The 18812-nt window shown below is 39.1% G+C and overlaps 2 protein-coding genes and 1 long non-coding RNA gene across 7 annotated transcripts in view; 1 reads left to right on the top strand and 2 right to left on the bottom strand.

The window, feature by feature from the left end:
• Positions 1–1558: 1558 nt before the first annotated feature.
• Positions 1559–12234, bottom strand: LOC140362578 (specifically androgen-regulated gene protein). The gene is made up of 5 exons (XM_072448662.1): positions 12128–12234; positions 7679–7821; positions 5048–5181; positions 4604–4659; positions 1559–4142 (listed from the first exon to the last, which is right to left on the bottom strand). Exons 2-5 carry the CDS (start codon positions 7781–7783, stop codon positions 2728–2730), a joined length of 1710 nt encoding a protein of 569 aa, XP_072304763.1. The 5' UTR covers positions 7784–7821; positions 12128–12234; the 3' UTR covers positions 1559–2727.
• Positions 12235–12546: 312 nt separating this feature from the next.
• Positions 12547–14328, top strand: LOC140362405 (uncharacterized). The gene is made up of 3 exons (XR_011927084.1): positions 12547–12614; positions 13326–13428; positions 13660–14328. It is a non-coding gene; the product is annotated as an uncharacterized lncRNA (long non-coding RNA).
• Positions 14329–16405: 2077 nt separating this feature from the next.
• The window catches only part of LOC140362882 (ankyrin repeat and SAM domain-containing protein 1A-like), a 70167-nt gene continuing 67760 nt past the window's right edge, over positions 16406–18812 (bottom strand). For all 5 annotated transcript variants that reach the window (XM_072449148.1, XM_072449150.1, XM_072449149.1 and 2 more), the window contains one exon: positions 16406–18657. In XM_072449148.1, coding sequence (XP_072305249.1) covers positions 18541–18657 — 117 coding nt within the window. In that variant the 3' untranslated portion in view covers positions 16406–18540. The remainder of the gene's footprint in view (positions 18658–18812) is intronic.

Raw genomic sequence — 18812 nt, 5'->3', positions numbered from 1 at the left:
AATATATTATTATACGACTGTGGCATCTAATAGTAAAGGTAAAGTCAGATAACCCTGACAGAGCTTGTCACAGCCCTCTTGCACTAATCCCTGCACACTTGAAAGAGGCTGTTGCTGAAACAGACAGTTGTTTTGTCTGTCTTCCTCAGAGCTTTATGTGTATGTTGTGTATGTAGGTGAGCACAGCCGTGTAGAACAGGAGCAGGGCACGGGGGAAGTCCCATGAGCTCATTGTCTTGCCTGATAGCACTGCAGCTACGCCTACCTGCCCCATCCACGAGCTCTCCAGGGAGTGTCTGCGAGGGGCATGTGGAGCCCTAAAACCCACAAACGTTTCAAGCAAAGCCAAGATAAAGATAACATTTAAGACATGTTTTGCTTACAAAAGCCAGGAAAATGCCAGCAGTCAAATTAAACCCATATCACACACACTGAGGAGCAGTGAGTTTAGGGGCACGGTGACACTTGGATGAGTAAAGTCTTCCAGAAAGCCCCGACACACAGAGATACAATGGCATGAATCATTTCCTCCAGAGGGAAAGAACAGTGTTATTTTTCTTCCAAATCATCAAAATCTTTACTGCAATTTCTGTGACTGTTTACGCAAGCTTACGAGATTAAAGTCAAAGTGGTGGAGTGTGTTCAAATGCAGTTACTTTTTGTGAATAATTAATGAACATTGAACAAGAAGCAGGTTTCTATCAAACTATTTTTAATTCTGCAACATTTCAGGGGATTGTCGGAATGTAACTTTTCAGAAAGTCCGCATGAGGAAAAAAAGGCACTGCAAATACTGGATTTAAGATATAGGACCTATGTATATCTTACCTGTACAATACACTATATGGGAGTATTTTCCCACATATCGGTATCGGTCTGATACTGAAGATTCCACCGATATTTTTTCCAAGCGGATCCAGTCTCTTCTCTTTTGTCCTCAGTCCATCAGATTAAAAAATGAACTAAAAGAGCTAATAATATGGCTGTATGTTTACAAAATCATACAACTAATTATATTTTCTTAATCCCAGAGAATACTACTACTGCAGCACATACTTGAATCTAAAAATTGTAATATTGGTATCGGCAAATATCGGTTAACAGCCACAGATGCAAGAAAAACATTGGTATTGGCTCCAAAAACGGGGGAGAAAATCTATATCGGGCCATCCCAAAGAACCCCTAATATGGTGATAGATATGAGCAGTTATAGTTATGTAGGTTACAGTTGTACTACAGTTGTACACAATAATTTTACCTCTATTTTCAACTGATACAATGTTAACGTTGTTTGATATGACAGATGCAGGCAATTCAAACCATTCTTCTTTTTTTCCTCTTTATTGACAAAAAATAATAATAAGATAGCTGCATTGTATATTTACAGGGAAGTGTATTTTCACACGAATCTACACTGCCCTCTAGTGATTAAAACCCGGAAGTGTTGCACTAGTTACTGGAAGCATAGACTCATGATCTCGATTCAAATAAAAAACATAACATTTGCAATACAATTTTTTTAATGATATGATTTTTTTTTACAAAAAGAAAAAAAAGAAAAATGGTTGATGGTTGGTCATCAGCTTCACTATATTAATGACTTAATCTTGCATCAAATATATTAATTACCAAGTGTGATTGAATTCCCTCAACTTTGACCACTTAAAAAACTATGATTTTACTTAATCATAAAAAGACAAGGTCAGAAATTATGTTACAATTAGTCAAAAACATCAAAAACTTACCATTTCTGATTTTTCTATCTGTTACGGCGTAAACAAAATATATTATCTGTCATTGTTTTAAAAGTGGTTTAATAAGATTACACCAACTACATTGAGCCAAACCCGTTGTCAGTGTCGAACAGAGTGAGTCTCATTCCCTGCAGCTGGTTTGAGGCTGGTGACGTGAGCAGTGAAAGTTCCTCCAGTGTCGCCAGTCCTTGTCAGTCAGGTCTGAGTCTCCAGTGCACGAAGAGATAGTTCACATACCAACAACATCCCAGCAAAGCACCAAGACTAACCACACAGAAATGCAATCATCTGCTTTACTGTCAAAACAAGACATTACCACCTTTTGTACAATTATGGAGCTAACTGGCAAGAAAATGCATGTCAAATGGTTGAGCTGGTGAGAGAATAGTCTCCTAAAGTCACTTACAAATACTAAAATATTGAGATTTAAATTTCAAACAGTGATGGAAACAGAATAGAGAAGGTAAAATGCAACATTTCCCAAATTTTTTAGCTTTTTCTAAACACATTATGAGAAATAATAGTGTTGCATGAGAGGATGAACCTGAATGTGATGAACAAGTCACACCAGTTTCTAATCTTAGTAAAACTATTACCGGTCGTATATAATGTGTGTGTATGCAAAGTAAACCTGCTGTTTAGCACTTCTCAGCCTCCCCTGACTTTCTGACAGTGTTTTCACGTCCACTGCACTAAATACTAGAAAATACTTCATAAAATGAACATTAAGTGTTTTTATAACCTCCTTTGCCTTTTCATAGTAAGCAGGAGGGAAGAGGGTGATAATCTATTGTACATTCAACTTTTAAACCTCTGATTTTGATTAAAATTATACAAAAATATACACTTCACTATGTGATTACAGAACAATTAACAGATTATTTTGATATAAAAGTCATAGTATTTACATTTTGGTTGCTGTTATAAAAGCTTTAATGCTAATGTTATTTCACCACCAGTGTAAGTTTGCAGCTCAGTCTCTGAGCAGCCCCAGTTTCTTGAGCGCGTCACGTCGAGACTCCTCGTCCTGTGCTCGGGGACAGATGAGCACGCTTATGCCCTGAGAGCGCGGCAGCTTCTTGGAACTGTCAGAGAGCTGAGAGCTGGAAGGAGGGTGCTTCTCAAGGCCAGCCTCTGTTCTGGCCACGCCTCCAGCACCAGAGAAGTCTTTCCTGCTCCCCAGAGAGGCCGGCCGTGGGCGACTGTTACGCAACTGGCCCAGAGTCTGCTTGTCCTGGCCCAGGGACTCCATGTAGCTGCTCAGACCCAGGCCCGAGCGCTCCAGTGTGGCTGACTTTACTCCACTAGCTGCTAATGAATTGCGCTTCTTGTGTGGAGAGCCCTGGTCCCTCATCCCTAATGACATCTCCTCCCCTGGGTCACTGAAGGCAGCCGGCACAGGGATGATGTCAGGAAGAGCCTGGACAGGAGGGGTGGCAGAGGGGGTCTGAGCCGAGGCTGGGACACTTGTGTGCCCAGGTGGGCTGCTGTAGACACTGTGGTAAGGCACAGGAGGAGCAGACTTAGGAGGCGTGGGGCTGAGGGGAGAGGCAGGGGCCCACGACCTTCTGGTCTGGAAAAGTTTAGAAGCTGAGCCTGAATCTTCTGATTCTTCACTTTTAAGAAGACCAAGTTTTCTCAGAGCCTCCATGCGCACTTTCTGAGGGTCCATTGGCGGCCAGTCCGTCGCGCCTGAAGAAGGATGTCCCATGGTGCTCTCGTGGCCTCCTGTGGATTTGTAGGGTTTTAGGATAATATTTGATGGGAGCTTTTTGGGTTTGGGGGCAACAGCCGGTGGACTTTTAGGTTCCACTGGCCCAGGTGAAGCTTCTGTCTGAGCACCGGAGGGGTTTGAGGGTGGAGGTACCGACACTTCTACAGCAAGCTTTTCCTGAGGGGTGGGGCTTACAGGGGTGTGGTCTACAGGGGCTGGACGGATAGGGGCAGGATTTACAGTGGTAGCGTTTACAGGAGCACTACCGATAGGGCTGGAGCCTACATGGGTGGGACTGAGAGAGGTGGGGCTTAACGGGCTGCTCGCCGACACCCTCCGTCTGAACGCCTCCAGGTTAATGGTTGGTTTGGGAGCAGGGGCGGACGCTGCACTGACCATCTGAGGAGAAGGAGGAGGCACGGGTTCATCCATGAAGTCAGACGGAGGAGGAATGACAGAAAGCTCAGCCTCTGCAGTGGCTCTCTGTGGGTCTCCACCAGAGGATGAACTGAGCTCTGTGCTGAGGGGAGCGGGGACAGGCGTTGTGCTCCCGGAGGCCGACACTGGAGCTGCAGGTTTGGGGTCAGGAGGGATGTGTGAAGGGACATCACTTGTGTCAGGAGCAGAGGAGTGTGGAAACGAGACTGCGTTGTCAGGTACACCGGTCAAATTAGCTACAAGAGAAAAGAGAAACAATCATTTGAGCGTGGCAGAATAATTGTGAGACAACAATAGCTGATTTAAATGTTATTTATACTCCAAAAAGCAATAAATACACTTCGCTTTTTAGGTTAACCCAAACAAGACCATAAATCCTACAGTTTGATGTGACAAAGCTGGTTAATTCAAAGCAACAGTGGGTCACTTTCTGGAGGTGGCATGAGGTATAATATAGAGAGAACGTGGGTTTGGGTGTCACCTTATGTTCTACTGTTTAATTCATGACCTTTACTATAAATGAAGAATTTATGATCTAAAATTAAGATTTGTTCACATTATTTTGGTAGAACATAAGCATTAGATAAAATTTATGTTTTTATAACAAAATGATGATTTATTATGAAAAAAATCCAACTCAAAGTAGAATTTTCATACACATGGCTGCTGGAACTGCATGTTGGTTACTACAGGTTACCATGGCGACGGTCTCTCTTGTCCTTATTATAACTCAATGGTGGAAAGTCACCTTGCCTTGAAATCCAGAATGATCTCTATATTTCTGCTTAAAAGGGAAAAATAAATATCACAGGGACTGAAAAACAAAGGTTTGTACAGTAAGTTTTGAATCTGACTGGAGGCGTGACGGGAGGGCGGGGCACCACACTCACTATGAGTGTTCACTATCTGAACATTTACTATGGACATACATACGTTTTATGCCACACTGCAGAATAAGTAAGAGTCAGGTTTGTGGAGATGAACGTTCACCCACAAAAAATTTTCAAAATGTTTTTATGATTGTGTGTGAAACAATGATGACACACATTATATACAAGCTTCCACATGCTTTCACATTTGGATATGCTTCTTCATACTTCAGTCATAATCTAAAATGTGGAATAGTGGAATAATCTCTAACATAAAATTACCTGAGTCTGGTTCATCGTTGGAGAAGCCACTGTCTTCATGAATATCCAACGACTCGATGGTTTCTTCCAGATACGTGAGACAGGCCTTTTCCTCCGGAGACAGGTGCCCCATACTGTCCTCGCTCTGTGCAGGGAAACAGCACTTCAATACAACACAGCGACACACAGTTATGCTTCATGAGACAATTACTTTATTGTCTGTGCATAAGGAACTTTTTTACGTAATTAATTAATTTTTAAGTAATACAACTTGTCCAGAGCAGTGAGAACCGCAATGCAGCACCTTCAACCCTTTTCTAAACCTCCAGAGGATCCTGGACAGGAGTGAAAACCTGAGAAACACATTCAGGCACAAAAAGACAAGTCCTACATCGAAGGGAATCAAACCAGAGACCTTCTAGCCACTTTCGTGTTCAAGGATTAAAATGTAGAGAAATGTGCTCATGTCTTTTGCACACACAGGTGTCAGGTGAACACTGACAGCTTCTTCCCTCAGGACACAAAGTGCCTGAACCCTGCAGGCTCCTCTGACAAGCAGCAGCCACTAACTCTTATTGCATAATACTGTACAGTATAAAGCAGAAGACAGGTGCACAAGCTGCTCGTCTTCTGGAGAGGTTATTTATCTCCTCTCATTAAATGTACCTTAAATGGACCACTCGTTTTTATGTAAAGAATACATGCAAGAACAAATGCAAGATAGATATTGTGGAACATTCCAGGCAAAGTAATACATGCAGGGGCCTTAATACCACCACGGTTTATGCTCCAATGAACACTTAGTTTCACTCATGTAGGAAGACGACAATGAAACATTGCTTTTCATCACTTTTTGTTTCATAATAATTGGATAAGCAATTTGTGCCTTGGTCTTGCCCTCCTGTTTAATGGAATAATGTATCTTCTTAGTATTTGACCCATAATTCAACATGAGCTGTTCATGAGCTTCAGCTTCCTGTTTGTAATGTTTGCTTAATCCGAAGATATTATATTATAATAATATATATATATTATATTGTTCATTTTCATTGGTAACTAGGGCGACAATATTGGGATTTAGCAGTAGGCGTGTGCCAAAAATACGGAAATATCTATATATAGTTTTGATATAATATCCTGAATTATTTTGTGACCACGTTTACAATTCTGTTGCTTGTTTGAAGAAAGGAAACTTCTTAAAGCAAATCATTTGACATTTTGAGTGTTTTGATGATTAAAAAGTGTATTTAATTTTGAGTTTGTGCAGGTCGTGGTTTACCAAAGAAACATGTTTCTTTAAAAATGATATTCTACAATATATCATGAGCAATATATTGATTATTGCATGTATCACAAAGTTCATCAAATTGTGAGGGACCCACTGTGATTCCCAGCATTAATTAGCAGTGTCCATGTCATTCACTCTATATGTATGCATACATGTATGCATACATATGCATGTGTGGACAATAAAAGAATATCTTATCTTAAACATGTTTGCATACATGTTTGCATACATACATGTTGAGTGTTTTTGAGAGTGAACGGATGAAAATTAGCTAATGTATACAATCCGGCGTGTTTACATCGTGTGTATCATGTATGTGTATCATGTATGTGTATCATGTATGTGTATTATGTATGTGTATCATGTATGTGTATCATGTATGTGTATCATGTATGTGTATTATGTATGTGTATCATGTATGTGTATTATGTATGTGTATCATGTATGTGTATCATGTATGTGTATCATGTATGTGTATTATGTATGTGTATCATGTATGTGTATCATGTATGTGTATTATGTATGTGTATCATGTATGTGTATTATGTATGTGTATCATGTATGTGTATTATGTATGTGTATTATGTATGTGTATTATGTATGTGTATCATGTATGTGTATCATGTATGTGTATTATGTATGTGTATCATGTATGTGTATTATGTATGTGTATTATGTATGTGTATTATGTATGTGTATCATGTATGTGTATCATGTATGTGTATTATGTATGTGTATCATGTATGTGTATCATGTATGTGTATCATGTATGTGTATTATGTATGTGTATCATGTATGTGTATCATGTATGTGTATCATGTATGTGTATTATGTATGTGTAGCATGTATGTGTATCATGTATGTGTATCATGTATGTGTATCATGTATGTGTATCATGTATGTGTATCATGTATGTGTATTATGTATGTGTATCATGTATGTGTATCATGTATGTGTATTATGTATGTGTATTATGTATGTGTATCATGTATGTGTATCATGTATGTGTATTATGTATGTGTATCATGTATGTGTATCATGTATGTGTATCATGTATGTGTATTATGTATGTGTATCATGTATGTGTATCATGTATGTGTATTATGTATGTGTATCATGTATGTGTATCATGTATCTGTATCATGTATGTGTATCATGTATGTGTATCATGTATGTGTATTATGTATGTGTATCATGTATGTGTATCATGTATGTGTATTATGTATGTGTATCATGTATGTGTATCATGTATGTGTATTATGTATGTGTATCATGTATGTGTATCATGTATCTGTATCATGTATGTTCATTAACATGCACTCAAACAAATATAAAATCATATCAGAGCACTCACACAGACAGAGTTGACGCTGATGACACTGTCACAGCTGCGAGCGCTGTCCATGTTACTGAGGGTTTCCACGGAGACGGCGCGGGGCCAGGTGTCACTGTTAGGCATCTCACTGAGCGCGCCTGCAGCACTCTGCGCCTGCTGCACTCTGCGCCTGCTGCTGCACTCTGCTCCTGCTGCTGCACTCTGCGCCTGCTGCTGCACTCTGCTCCTGCTGCTGCACTCTGCGCCTGCTGCTGCACTCTGCTCCTGCTGCTGCACTCTGCTCCTGCTGCACTCTGCTCCTGCTGCTGCACTCTGCTCCTGCTGCTGCACTCTGCTCCTGCTGCTGCACTCTGCTCCTGCTGCTGCACTCTGCTCCTGCTGCTGCACTCTGCGCCTGCTGCTGCACTCTGCTCCTGCTGCTGCACTCTGCGCCTGCTGCTGCACTCTGCTCCTGCTGCTGCACTCTGCTCCTGCTGCACTCTGCTCCTGCTGCTGCACTCTGCTCCTGCTGCTGCACTCTGCTCCTGCTGCTGCACTCTGCTCCTGCTGCTGCACTCTGCTCCTGCTGCTGCACTCTGCTCCTGCTGCTGCACTCTGCTCCTGCTGCTGCACTCTGCTCCTGCTGCTGCACTCTGCGCCTGCTGCTGCACTCTGCTCCTGCTGCTGCACTCTGCTCCTGCTGCACTCTGTGCCGGCTCCTCCACCTGCAAGAACACAAATAGATTTTTTAAGGCTTCTTATCAATGTTCCACAGAATGGGTTTCAACTTTATTTTTAAGCTCAATAAACTGAAATGTGACAATTTTAGCAGCAAAATTAAATATTTCCTCAAAAAGGTAAACGTAAATTTAAAGTGCTTTTTAATCTTGCAGTTTATGTCAAGTTACATTTCTTAAGGCAGGTCACACATTGAGGAGCGGAAATGTGTTAAGAAAACAAGGAGGAAAGAAAATGTTGGATTTTATTGTTGTTTTGGCCGTGATGTAAATAATCGTGAATAATCGTTAAATCGCTATATTTATTCTCACAATAATCGTTACGCTAAAATTTTAATTTGTGACAAACCTCGTGTCCTCAATAGTTTTATGCTGCCAGCGCCGACCTGCTGCATTTGCCTCTCAACCAATCATGAACGAGCTATTCATACGCATGCACTCTCTCTCCTGTTTGCCCTGCCCATCAAGCGTCTCCACCGCAGCAGCAGGACCGGCCGCCTCTTCAGCCTTCCCATCCACCGTCTATTTATTGAGTGATATTTTTTCCTGCTGAATCAATCAATCTCGACCTGATTTCACAAATTGTCGGAGTCGAAAGGCCAACGTTTCTCCTTTCATTAAACAAACTCCTTCAAACTATTCTCTGGGTCCAGCCTAAGCCTATCACTGCAGCCGTGGACCTTATTCATCACGGCTTTGTTTCCTGTTTAGAAGGTGATATTTGAGGACTTTGAGGAGCCAAAACATACAATATTTCATTTTGAATTGATATTTGCTACAGATTTGCTTTGTGTTGTGTATTTGTGTCTTGTCATTCAAGAAATACTCATTTCTATTATAATCTACAATGATTTCAAGATTTTTATGATTCCAGTCGCAAACACACATGTTTTGTGAGTTTCGTGGCGCATTTGAGAGGACAGAGGATAAGTGGTCTTAATCACCGGGGATTTCCTGCTCACTGCACATAAATAACAGCTCTGGCATGTGAAAAACAACCAACAAACAACCCAGATACCTGCACTGTGTAATTCCTGCTTAGAGTAAATCAATAAAACAAATACTGTGACTAAATTATACAGTAAAACGACTGCATATTTTATGGATGAAATTAAATAATCATTGTTTTTTATGAATATGTTGAATATTGTCACAGTATTTCTGACAGTTCAAACTGTTCAAATTTGGGTAGGACTGAAATCATTTGCATGAACTGTCTAATCCCAGGCATTTCATCACACTTTTTGACATCTAAACTAATGGGTTATTAGCATTAGCAGGTTCATGCTTAATTAGATCCTTCTGGAGACATTCAAGGTTCATTGTTGCAGAAGAATTTATAAGTGATCTGAATTAGCGTTACGTCATTTCAAAGCACAATTTTGATTTGATTGCAATTAACCTCACACGTTTAAAATCAGTGAATATAGCTCAAATGTTTCGAAAAATCAAAAAGACTAATGCAAAATCCAAATGAGGACAAAATGAATGCTCACGTTTACTGCGATTTGTCCCACATCATCCAGAGAAATGCCTTTTACTGCAAGTTTAAAACCCTCTTCCATTATAACCTCAGTGACGAACGTCCCGCTGCGAGACAGACTTGACCTAAAGGTTCCAACACTTAATGAAGGCGTGGTGGCACTTTAAAACCTCACTTTTTGATTAGATTAACAGCACTGACCAGCGCTCTCACTCTTTGACCTTCCATGCACGGTCTATGTATGGTCGATGACAAAAGTTTGGACACTGCTGACTTAAACCCTGTTAAAAATCTTTTCTTTGGGCATTACTCAAGCAAACAAATTGAAAAATGAGGTGACCTGATCTGCGACAAAGGTAAAGTCCGAGTCCTGAACCACTCCAGTGATAACATCTCTAACATCTACAGGCTTTTGTACATGGCTCTTTCATCATACTTTCTGCACAATCAGATCCAGAGGGAGTTCAATGGAGCAGGGAGCGAGGCATTGTTATCTTAAACCCCTATGATTACGCCTTCTCTACTGTTCTTCATGGCTGCGGGGGATTCTGCGTGCCTATTTTATTAGACTATCAGAGGCTTCTCAATACAGTAGCGAAAGACAATTGTGAAGTACTTCTGAAAGCGACATTGCTTTGAAATACTGCGGAACTGTTTCAAATCGGAAAGAAAATTTACTTTCGGCCAGATGACACGTAATCATTCACAGAATAGCTAATATAACGCTTGTACATTTATTTAACATTCGCTTGAACTTTTATGGTTGAATCAACTTTTTCATTGACATTTTAGTAACTGATTTGGTTCCAAAATTGCTTAAATTAATGTGACTGAAATACTTATTAATTATGAATTTGTAGTGCCCATTTCGACAATTTTCCAGATTTATTTCAGTTCAAATAAAGCTTTATGAGTATTTCATTTCGGCAGCAAGTTGGCTCAAACAAAGTATCGGCCTCTGCAGGACCAACAGCCGATATACCCTAAAAAGTGCAAATATTGGCCAATTTATATATTGTTCTATATCTACAACTTATCAATAATTCGTAACTCTAAAGTACGCTATGTGTGGAGAGAAGAGGCTTTATGACACAGATAGGACAGTAATTACATCAAAATGACATACACATAACATATTGTGCTATAAATTTGTCAAGATGATCACACAATCCACCACATTATCGCTGTTTGGATCAAATTTAGGTGAAAATGCATGAATTAGAATACATTTTTTGCAGAACTAAACATACACACTAATACATGTGAAGAGAAGCATCATGAATGTGCTGGTGTATAAATAGTGTAGTTTTCAAATGACTTTTCAAATCCTCAAACTGCAAATAGTTGAAATAATTGAATAATAGAATAAATAATTCAGCTGACAGACCCTCGCTGACTGTTTCAAAAGTAATCACATATATTACAAGAGACAACATTACATTCCCTAAAAACTAAAGCTGATTTCACTGTTAACGCCTTGATAAAAGCAAAAACAAGAGATTCTTTTTAGGTATAAGTTCTGAGCACCTGTAATGCTGTTTGTGCACTGTTGACATAAACAGTTCCAGGAGCAGAGGGAAAAGTCACTCGTCAGCCCATATTGACATGTTTAGTGGAAACAAAGGCTGGTAGTCAGAGCCAGTGCAGGACTCCCAGTAAAACCCTTTACAAGGTGCTAATTACTGTTCCTCCCATTAGACCTGAAGTTTCCCAGGCAAAGTAAAGCCCGGGCCAACACCTCTGCATAGCTCACTACACCCAAAGCTGAGTCAGGACTTTAATAGAAGGAGGAATGCCACTTTGCTTGCTTTCTGGTCCTTGTTCATTCTCATATTCGTAGAAGCATTTGTGATCAGACACACAGACTGAAACAGAAGGGCAATAAATGTCCCTTATCATTGACTGGAATTGAAAATGGGAAACATTATACTGTTTACTGGTGCTCATAAAAGGGCCAAATCATGTGTGAGGTATGTAATGTGACCAAGGACAGTCAATGCAAGTTTAATGATTAACACAAACAAGTTCACTGCTTCAACTGTTGTGCAAGAAAAAGCAGAACTGAATGTTTGGTAATAACATGCTTCCAGTTCCTCCAAACGTCCAACCCAAAGACAAAATAGCAGAGGGCTTTTTAATAATTGTAGGAAACACTGAAAAGAGACTTAGATCACACATTACTGCATTAGAGAGTAGGTCAACAAGGTAATGAACAAGAAACACGAATCAGGAAAGAAGACAAAACAAATCAGTCATTACTTACCAAACAGAAAAGAGACTTGACGTGTGGAAATGTCTATAAATCAGTCCATAACTGCGGTGGGGGACATTGTGGCTTCCTGTCGCGCCCTTTCTTCATAAGAAAGTAAAGCAGAAGTGACAGAGCAGGTGGAAAGTAATGGGCTCAGGCCATGGATGTATTATATTATCTGGATAGGGTACGCCCCCTCTGCCTCTGGCTCCAAATTGAGTAGTGGCCACTTCGCAGAATGCAGCCTTTTGGTCGGACCATTTCAGGAGTTCGGCCTCTAAAATTACCAAACATGCTAAATTGTTTTTAGTCTAAAAATAAAATAGAAGGAATTTCACTCTTCAACTGTTTCTAAAATACTTAAAAAACACATTTTTAACCTTCCGGTGAACGGTGTACGCGCACCGAGCGCGCACTTGACCCTCGTGAACGAGCCTCCGGAGAACATGTGACGGAAACTAAACACAAACAAGAAGAAAGTGACGAGATGAGACCACGATACACGTAAGTTGTGTTTGTATGTCATTCCTCACGTTTTCATCGTTCCATATGAAGTGTTAAACAACAATTACACAGTTAACACAAGTTAACACGAGCTAACGTAAGCTAAAGTTTAGCTACACAAAGAAGCAACAACACGTCGTGATGGCTCGTGCTTCTGCAAATAAATAACTAATTATTTCTCCTACTAAATGTTCTAAGAGACAAGAGGTTATGCACAGATCAAGGAAAACTAGAGAAAGAAGGGAAATAAAGTGATGTTTGTATTATGTGCTATAAAAAACTACCAATAATTCAAATATAACCTGCTGAAATGGGTCATATCTTACACATATAAATGTAAACGTATGTAAAAGTGACAGTGCTGTACTTACATTGGCTGAGACCACATTTAAGGTTTTATTACCCATTTAATAATGAAGTGTGCTGTGTTTAAACAGCAAAGCACACGCTTGTTTTCTATAGGAATGTCATGGATTTACTTCCATGGAATATGTAGAGATTTAGCAAACATGTCAGTTATGTTCTAACTTCTAAGGTTTAAACTTATGCATAAATAAATGACTTTTGGTTCTAGCTTTAAAAATTAAGGTGAAAAGAGGAACTTTTGTGTTACAGAGCGAAATGTAAATCTGTCAATAACATATTCCAGCTTTTCTCTGTTAAATGTGCAGAATATATCAATGTTCTAATGAGTATCTTTCTCATCTTCAGTGCTGACCAGTGAGTTTAGTCTGTCTGTGCTGACCAGAGCTCTACAGGTCACTGCAGACACAGAGTGATCTCAAGTAAACTCCTGACGACTCCAAAGCAAAAGGTATTTTAATAATAACTTCTGCCTCGACTAAAAGTAAACAGTGTAGAATCAGTATTTTGAATTTATAAAATGTCTGTTTTGTTATGACCAAAAAAACTAAATGATAATTGTTCTTCAAAAGAGCCACTGCTGTGTCACATGTGTCTGTGAAGCAGCTTCAGGACAAACATATGAAGTGTATGTTATATGACTTGTATAATCTAAAGCTGTGACATGTTCTGTTTGTCTCAGTCATTCGATGGAGCTGAACGGTGCAGTTACTGAAGTACAGAAGACTGCGTAGCCATGGAAACAAAGTCTTGTTAAATACTGAGATATTCAGTATTTAACGCAATAATGTCACATTCATGTGCATATAACTGATGTAAAAAGAATGTTTATTTTACCATTATTATTAGTATTATTTTGTCTTACGCTGTTTTTACTTTATCTTTATTTCCCCCTCCATTCTTTATTAAGGTATGAGAGGTTCTGTCTAGAGGAGTTTTTGTTTATAAGAGTTATTCTATTAAGATCGATCTATTAAGAGTGTTTTTTAAACTTCCTATAAGTTTTCTGTCCTTTTCCTCTGGATCTACTGTGTTGCAACAACAAAATTTCCTCATGTGTGGACAATAAAGGAATATCTTATTTTATTCAGTTTGTTCTATTTGACTTATACAGGTTGTTTTATCATTGTTAATATTTTTATGTTGCACTGAATCACCAAAGCAAGTTCCACTGTTTGTGAATTCTGTTCTTTGACAATGGAATAAACCTTTTCTGATTATATTAATGATGATAATAATAATGAACATTACATAGACTCCAAAACCCCTTAATAAGGGACTCCCACATTGTAGCTTTAAAACTCATTGGAGCTTTAAAACTCAACTAAAACTGGCTAAAATCAATTTATCATTTGTAGTTATAATCAGATTTGCATTTATTGAACAAGTTCATTCATGTTCATTATTTGTATTAAATACATGAATAAACAAATGTGTTTTGTATTTATTAAAGATTGACATGATATAAAAAAACGACACAAAAGGAAACTGAATATAATTAAATACTGCTTAACTCAATTATGTAACAGAATCGATGATTATATTTTATATTTCTTCTCATCTGATTAAAAAAAATGCATATTGGCCAAATTATATTATGTAAATAAATAACTGAAAAGTTAATAACAAAATAAATACCCAAACCAAAAACTACAGAAAATGATGAGGACGTTATTCCACCTCTAAATGTAATTCATTGTCATTAAACCAGACTTTTTATCTTAACACTTCTTTATAATTCTCTTAAATATCAGAGCTTTACAATATGATACATGTATATTTATAGATGGATATAACAATCCATCATTATACGTTACGTGAACAGAATATTTCAAGCCGAATTATTCCAAAAGTCTGTGTTGACTTCTCAGTCTTTCACGCTGCTGTGACGTGCGCGCTCCCGACGCCAAAGCCTCACGGCGATGACGTCACAAAAGTGGGAGGAGATATACCACTGTTCAGGAAGTAATGCGGAACTAAAAAACTTTTTTGGAACCATGCGCCAATGAGCAGCTCCATAGGTTTCAATGGCGGCCATCTTGGCTTCCGGGGGCTTGGCTCAGGCTGAGCCAATCGCATCCGTCGGGATTTACGTCCGGCCAATCAGAGAAGGCGCGCGCACGAAACGCAATCTTTAGCCAATCAGACAATGGTTCAGGCGTGCGCTTCCTGGTTCTAAGACTAAATAAAGTACTCAAGTCTGTAAGAGTAATGTTACTTCAAAATAAGTGGTGGTGTTTCAGAATCAGAAAAGGTTTATTGACATTGATTAAAAATCACTGGCTAGGAACTTACTTTGGTGATTTGGTTCAACATACAACTATGAACAATAATGAAGCAAAATATATCAAATAAGGCATGCATTAAAAAATAAATCAATCTATTTACTAATAAGATAAAAATAGACTTTATATGTACACAAATATACAGTTAATTACAATAAATTACTAAAGAGTAATAAAGTATTATTTAAAAAAAGAATTCCAAAAACTATTCAGAGCACAATTTCTTCAAAATGTTACTCAAGTTATTCAATTAACGTAACTGGAATTACTCACCTCTGCAAACAATCCCACAGATGCATTAAACAGATAAGCATCAATGCTTTTTAGACTTCATTTTACGCCTTACCTGTTTGAGCTGTCTGTCTGTTTCCCAGAAAATAGGCTGCATTACTGTTCTAGTTTAACGTTTTCCTAATTTAAGAGGGCGGGGCCTATATAACTATGGGAGATTCATCATTTTTGAAAGAAACATTCAAACTTATTATTAGTCACAAATATTGTATATGCATTATTTGTTTAGGATTGGCATCATAAACTTCAACTGTCAGCAATCAAGTCTTTGGTGTTGAATAACGGCACTACTTTTTGTAGCTATTGTTTCCTGTTTGTTCGTCTGTTTAGGCTGTCAGGGAAGATTAGGTTTGCAGTGATTAAGAGCCATCAGACACTCATCAGAAATCATTGAACTTTGTGTGTATTTTTGTTTCATGTAATTAAAGAGATACAAACATAAATATTCTAAATGGCACAGAAGATTTCACCATAGAAATCTGAGCCGTCTCTAGCTCCATGTTAATGTTCATGATCAATCAAGGATCATTGGCATAATGTGCATGGCATTTTTACATTTTTTATTGGTACATTTGGTATTTCCCAGTGACAGTGGGTTGATCTGCATGACTGCGTTAGAAGAATGTAAAGAGATTCATGCAGTGCAGTCTAGAAAGCTTGATAGGAGCGCAGAGCCAGGTATCAATCATTAGTTGCATGCTTAGAATGAGCAGAATTCTTGTCATTGTTACGTTGCAGATTAACCATATCAAGGAAATGGGTTTGGCAAAATAATTTTGTTTGCTTTTAGGGCTGAAAAATATCTCAGGTTTAATATAATGTGAATATCAAAAACAAATAATGAGTCACAAATTACTTCAGCCATTTAATCATTGTACAATTATGAAAATAATCATAAAAAAGACTGGAAGCCCAATGTGATATGTACAATCTTTTTTTAAGTGAGGTCCCTCTGCTGAGTCACTTTCCTCAGCCTTATTTAATCACAGGGTATTTATTCACGATATGTGTAACTCTGTTATGACATAGTCCTTTCTCTTTTTTGACAAATGTAAAAATTACATACATACATATACATATAGATATCTATAAAATAAAAATCATTCAAGTATCAAAATACAGAGCACTATAATCATTTACAATATTAATCTGACCCTTGATATCATCAGAAATGTCCCAAATATCTCCACATTTTTAGCAATGTGCAAAAGCGAAATGCGACCAGGCTGATGGTAAAGGCGCCAGTGTAAGTGTTAAATACTGGCCCATGTACCGCTTCACTACAGTATGTGTACCATAAACACATCAGCTGATCAGTACCTTTAACAGTCGACAAACTGGAGACATGATGTGGCCTATTGTTGTACCAGCCTGCATGGCAGGTTTGTGATTAACTTCAGATAATCTAAATATAAAGGAGCAGTGTACCACGCCTGATCCAGTTTCTGCTCTGGGACAGGCCATTGTCCTATGAACAATTAAAACATACAAAAATATTGAAAATCAAATAAAAGCCACCCTGTCTCAGATACAGGTCTGTGGTGTCAGTTCCTCTGCCCATTGTCCTCAGAGTTTGGTTAGAAGTTTGTGCAAGAGTACACTTGAGAAGATCACAGTTACATGATGTGTTACACTGAAGAACATGGTTCAGCTCAGAAAATATGCAATGGATGCAGGACAGTTGGCATAAAGTATGTACCAAAACGTTCACCTTTTCTCTGCTACATGATTTGTACTGAAACACAAATGTCCTTTGCCTATTGCCACTTCCTCTTTCCCAGGTTTTGCATTCTAACCTGTTTGTACTGTACATCCTCCAAATAAACAAGTTTGTCTTTGTCCCAGAGAATACGTTAAGCATGTTATTTTGACTGTAGTTTGTTAAATAGGTTCATGTGGAGTGATACGGCTCCTCTTGTATGTCCCGGCACTGAAATGCTCTTCTGCAGAAGTAGGTTACTTCCCATAAATGCCCTACATCCAGCACTGCAGCAGGCTCATTCCTCTGTCTGCGGGGGCGGCCAGCTCAGCTACAGGGCAGGGACGACACACGCACAAAGCATCCAGGTTAAAATAACATCACACTGATGCTCAAACGCAGCATGACTCACAGCACGTCCATAACGATTAACTCTTTTCAGACGACAGTAAATGATTAACATACAAAACAAAAGGCAATGTAAGCAGGTGACAAAAGAGGCAGATTTTGTAAACAGAAACAAAAGAGAAAGTATGGGCAAACAACATACCCTTGAAAGAAAGTGATAGATTTGAAAAAGTGCTAAATCCAAAGCAAACGTGAATCTCATTGAGGGCAGAGGCCATCAATCAACAGTTTGAGCCTACATACTTTGGCTACCATCATTGCTACCAAGATATTTAGCTACACATAGGCCACGTCACAGTGCTCAAATCGTCAACTTTTTTTTTGTATGCTTTAAAGACTGCATGGACTTGAGGACTTTGGACTGTGATCAGAACCAGCCCGTGCAGATTCACAGTTTCCCCGGTAAACACGTCCAGCCAAGCATAGGAAGAAGAGTAGCGGAAGTGGTTACATTTGCATTCTCATACAGTCAGCGGCTGAGATCGGACGAAAATCCTCAAAGCGGACGTCTTCTGGCGAATCAACAGGAGCGTGGAGGAGAAGGAAAAACGTCGTCACGCTTGATTGCTTTGTTATACTGGAATCATCTGACATAAAGCTACGGTAAAGATAGATTTTGGACAGGCAGCAAGCTTGTGAAGGAACAACACACGCTGGAAGGAACTGAAAAGGTGCAGAATTGTCAGGTAGTGATTAGTTTTTTAAAAAAAGGAAGCGTTGGTGGCAGTTTTGCAGTAACCAAGCACCAAGTAGGAAGTAGTATGGTAGTTCAGGATCCAGCCAAAAGACACAGGTAAAGTCACATTGAAAGGAAGGCACAGAGAAGGTGGGCAGACCAGGAGAGAGCGGGGGGGGCAGGCGAGGTGAGGGAGGGGTCCACTCAGAATATAGTGGTCTCGTACTTAGTGCTAATAGTGCGTTTGGACTCCTTGGGGTCGACGAGCCACGTGGCGCTGTTTTGGGACTGAGAATCTCCCTCCTGGTCCACGTGATCTCCCTGGAAAAAGGAACAGAAAAGATCGGAATTATTGAAACGTCCAAGCAGAATTTAATTTATCATTTTTATTCTTAGAGATGCACTATGTAGCTTTTGAGAGGTTTGCTTGACTCCATGGAGATTAGTGGATTAAAAAAGATGATCTGATGTGTCGG

The sequence above is a fragment of the Eucyclogobius newberryi genome, unplaced genomic scaffold (genome assembly GCF_026437365.1).
Source record: "Eucyclogobius newberryi isolate DKJ021-1_F unplaced genomic scaffold, fEucNew1.0.hap1 SCAF_17, whole genome shotgun sequence".
Taxonomy (NCBI): domain Eukaryota; kingdom Metazoa; phylum Chordata; class Actinopteri; order Gobiiformes; family Gobiidae; genus Eucyclogobius; species Eucyclogobius newberryi.
The sequence above is the reverse complement of the archived record's forward strand: the minus strand, read 5'-3'. Positions and strand labels throughout refer to the sequence as shown.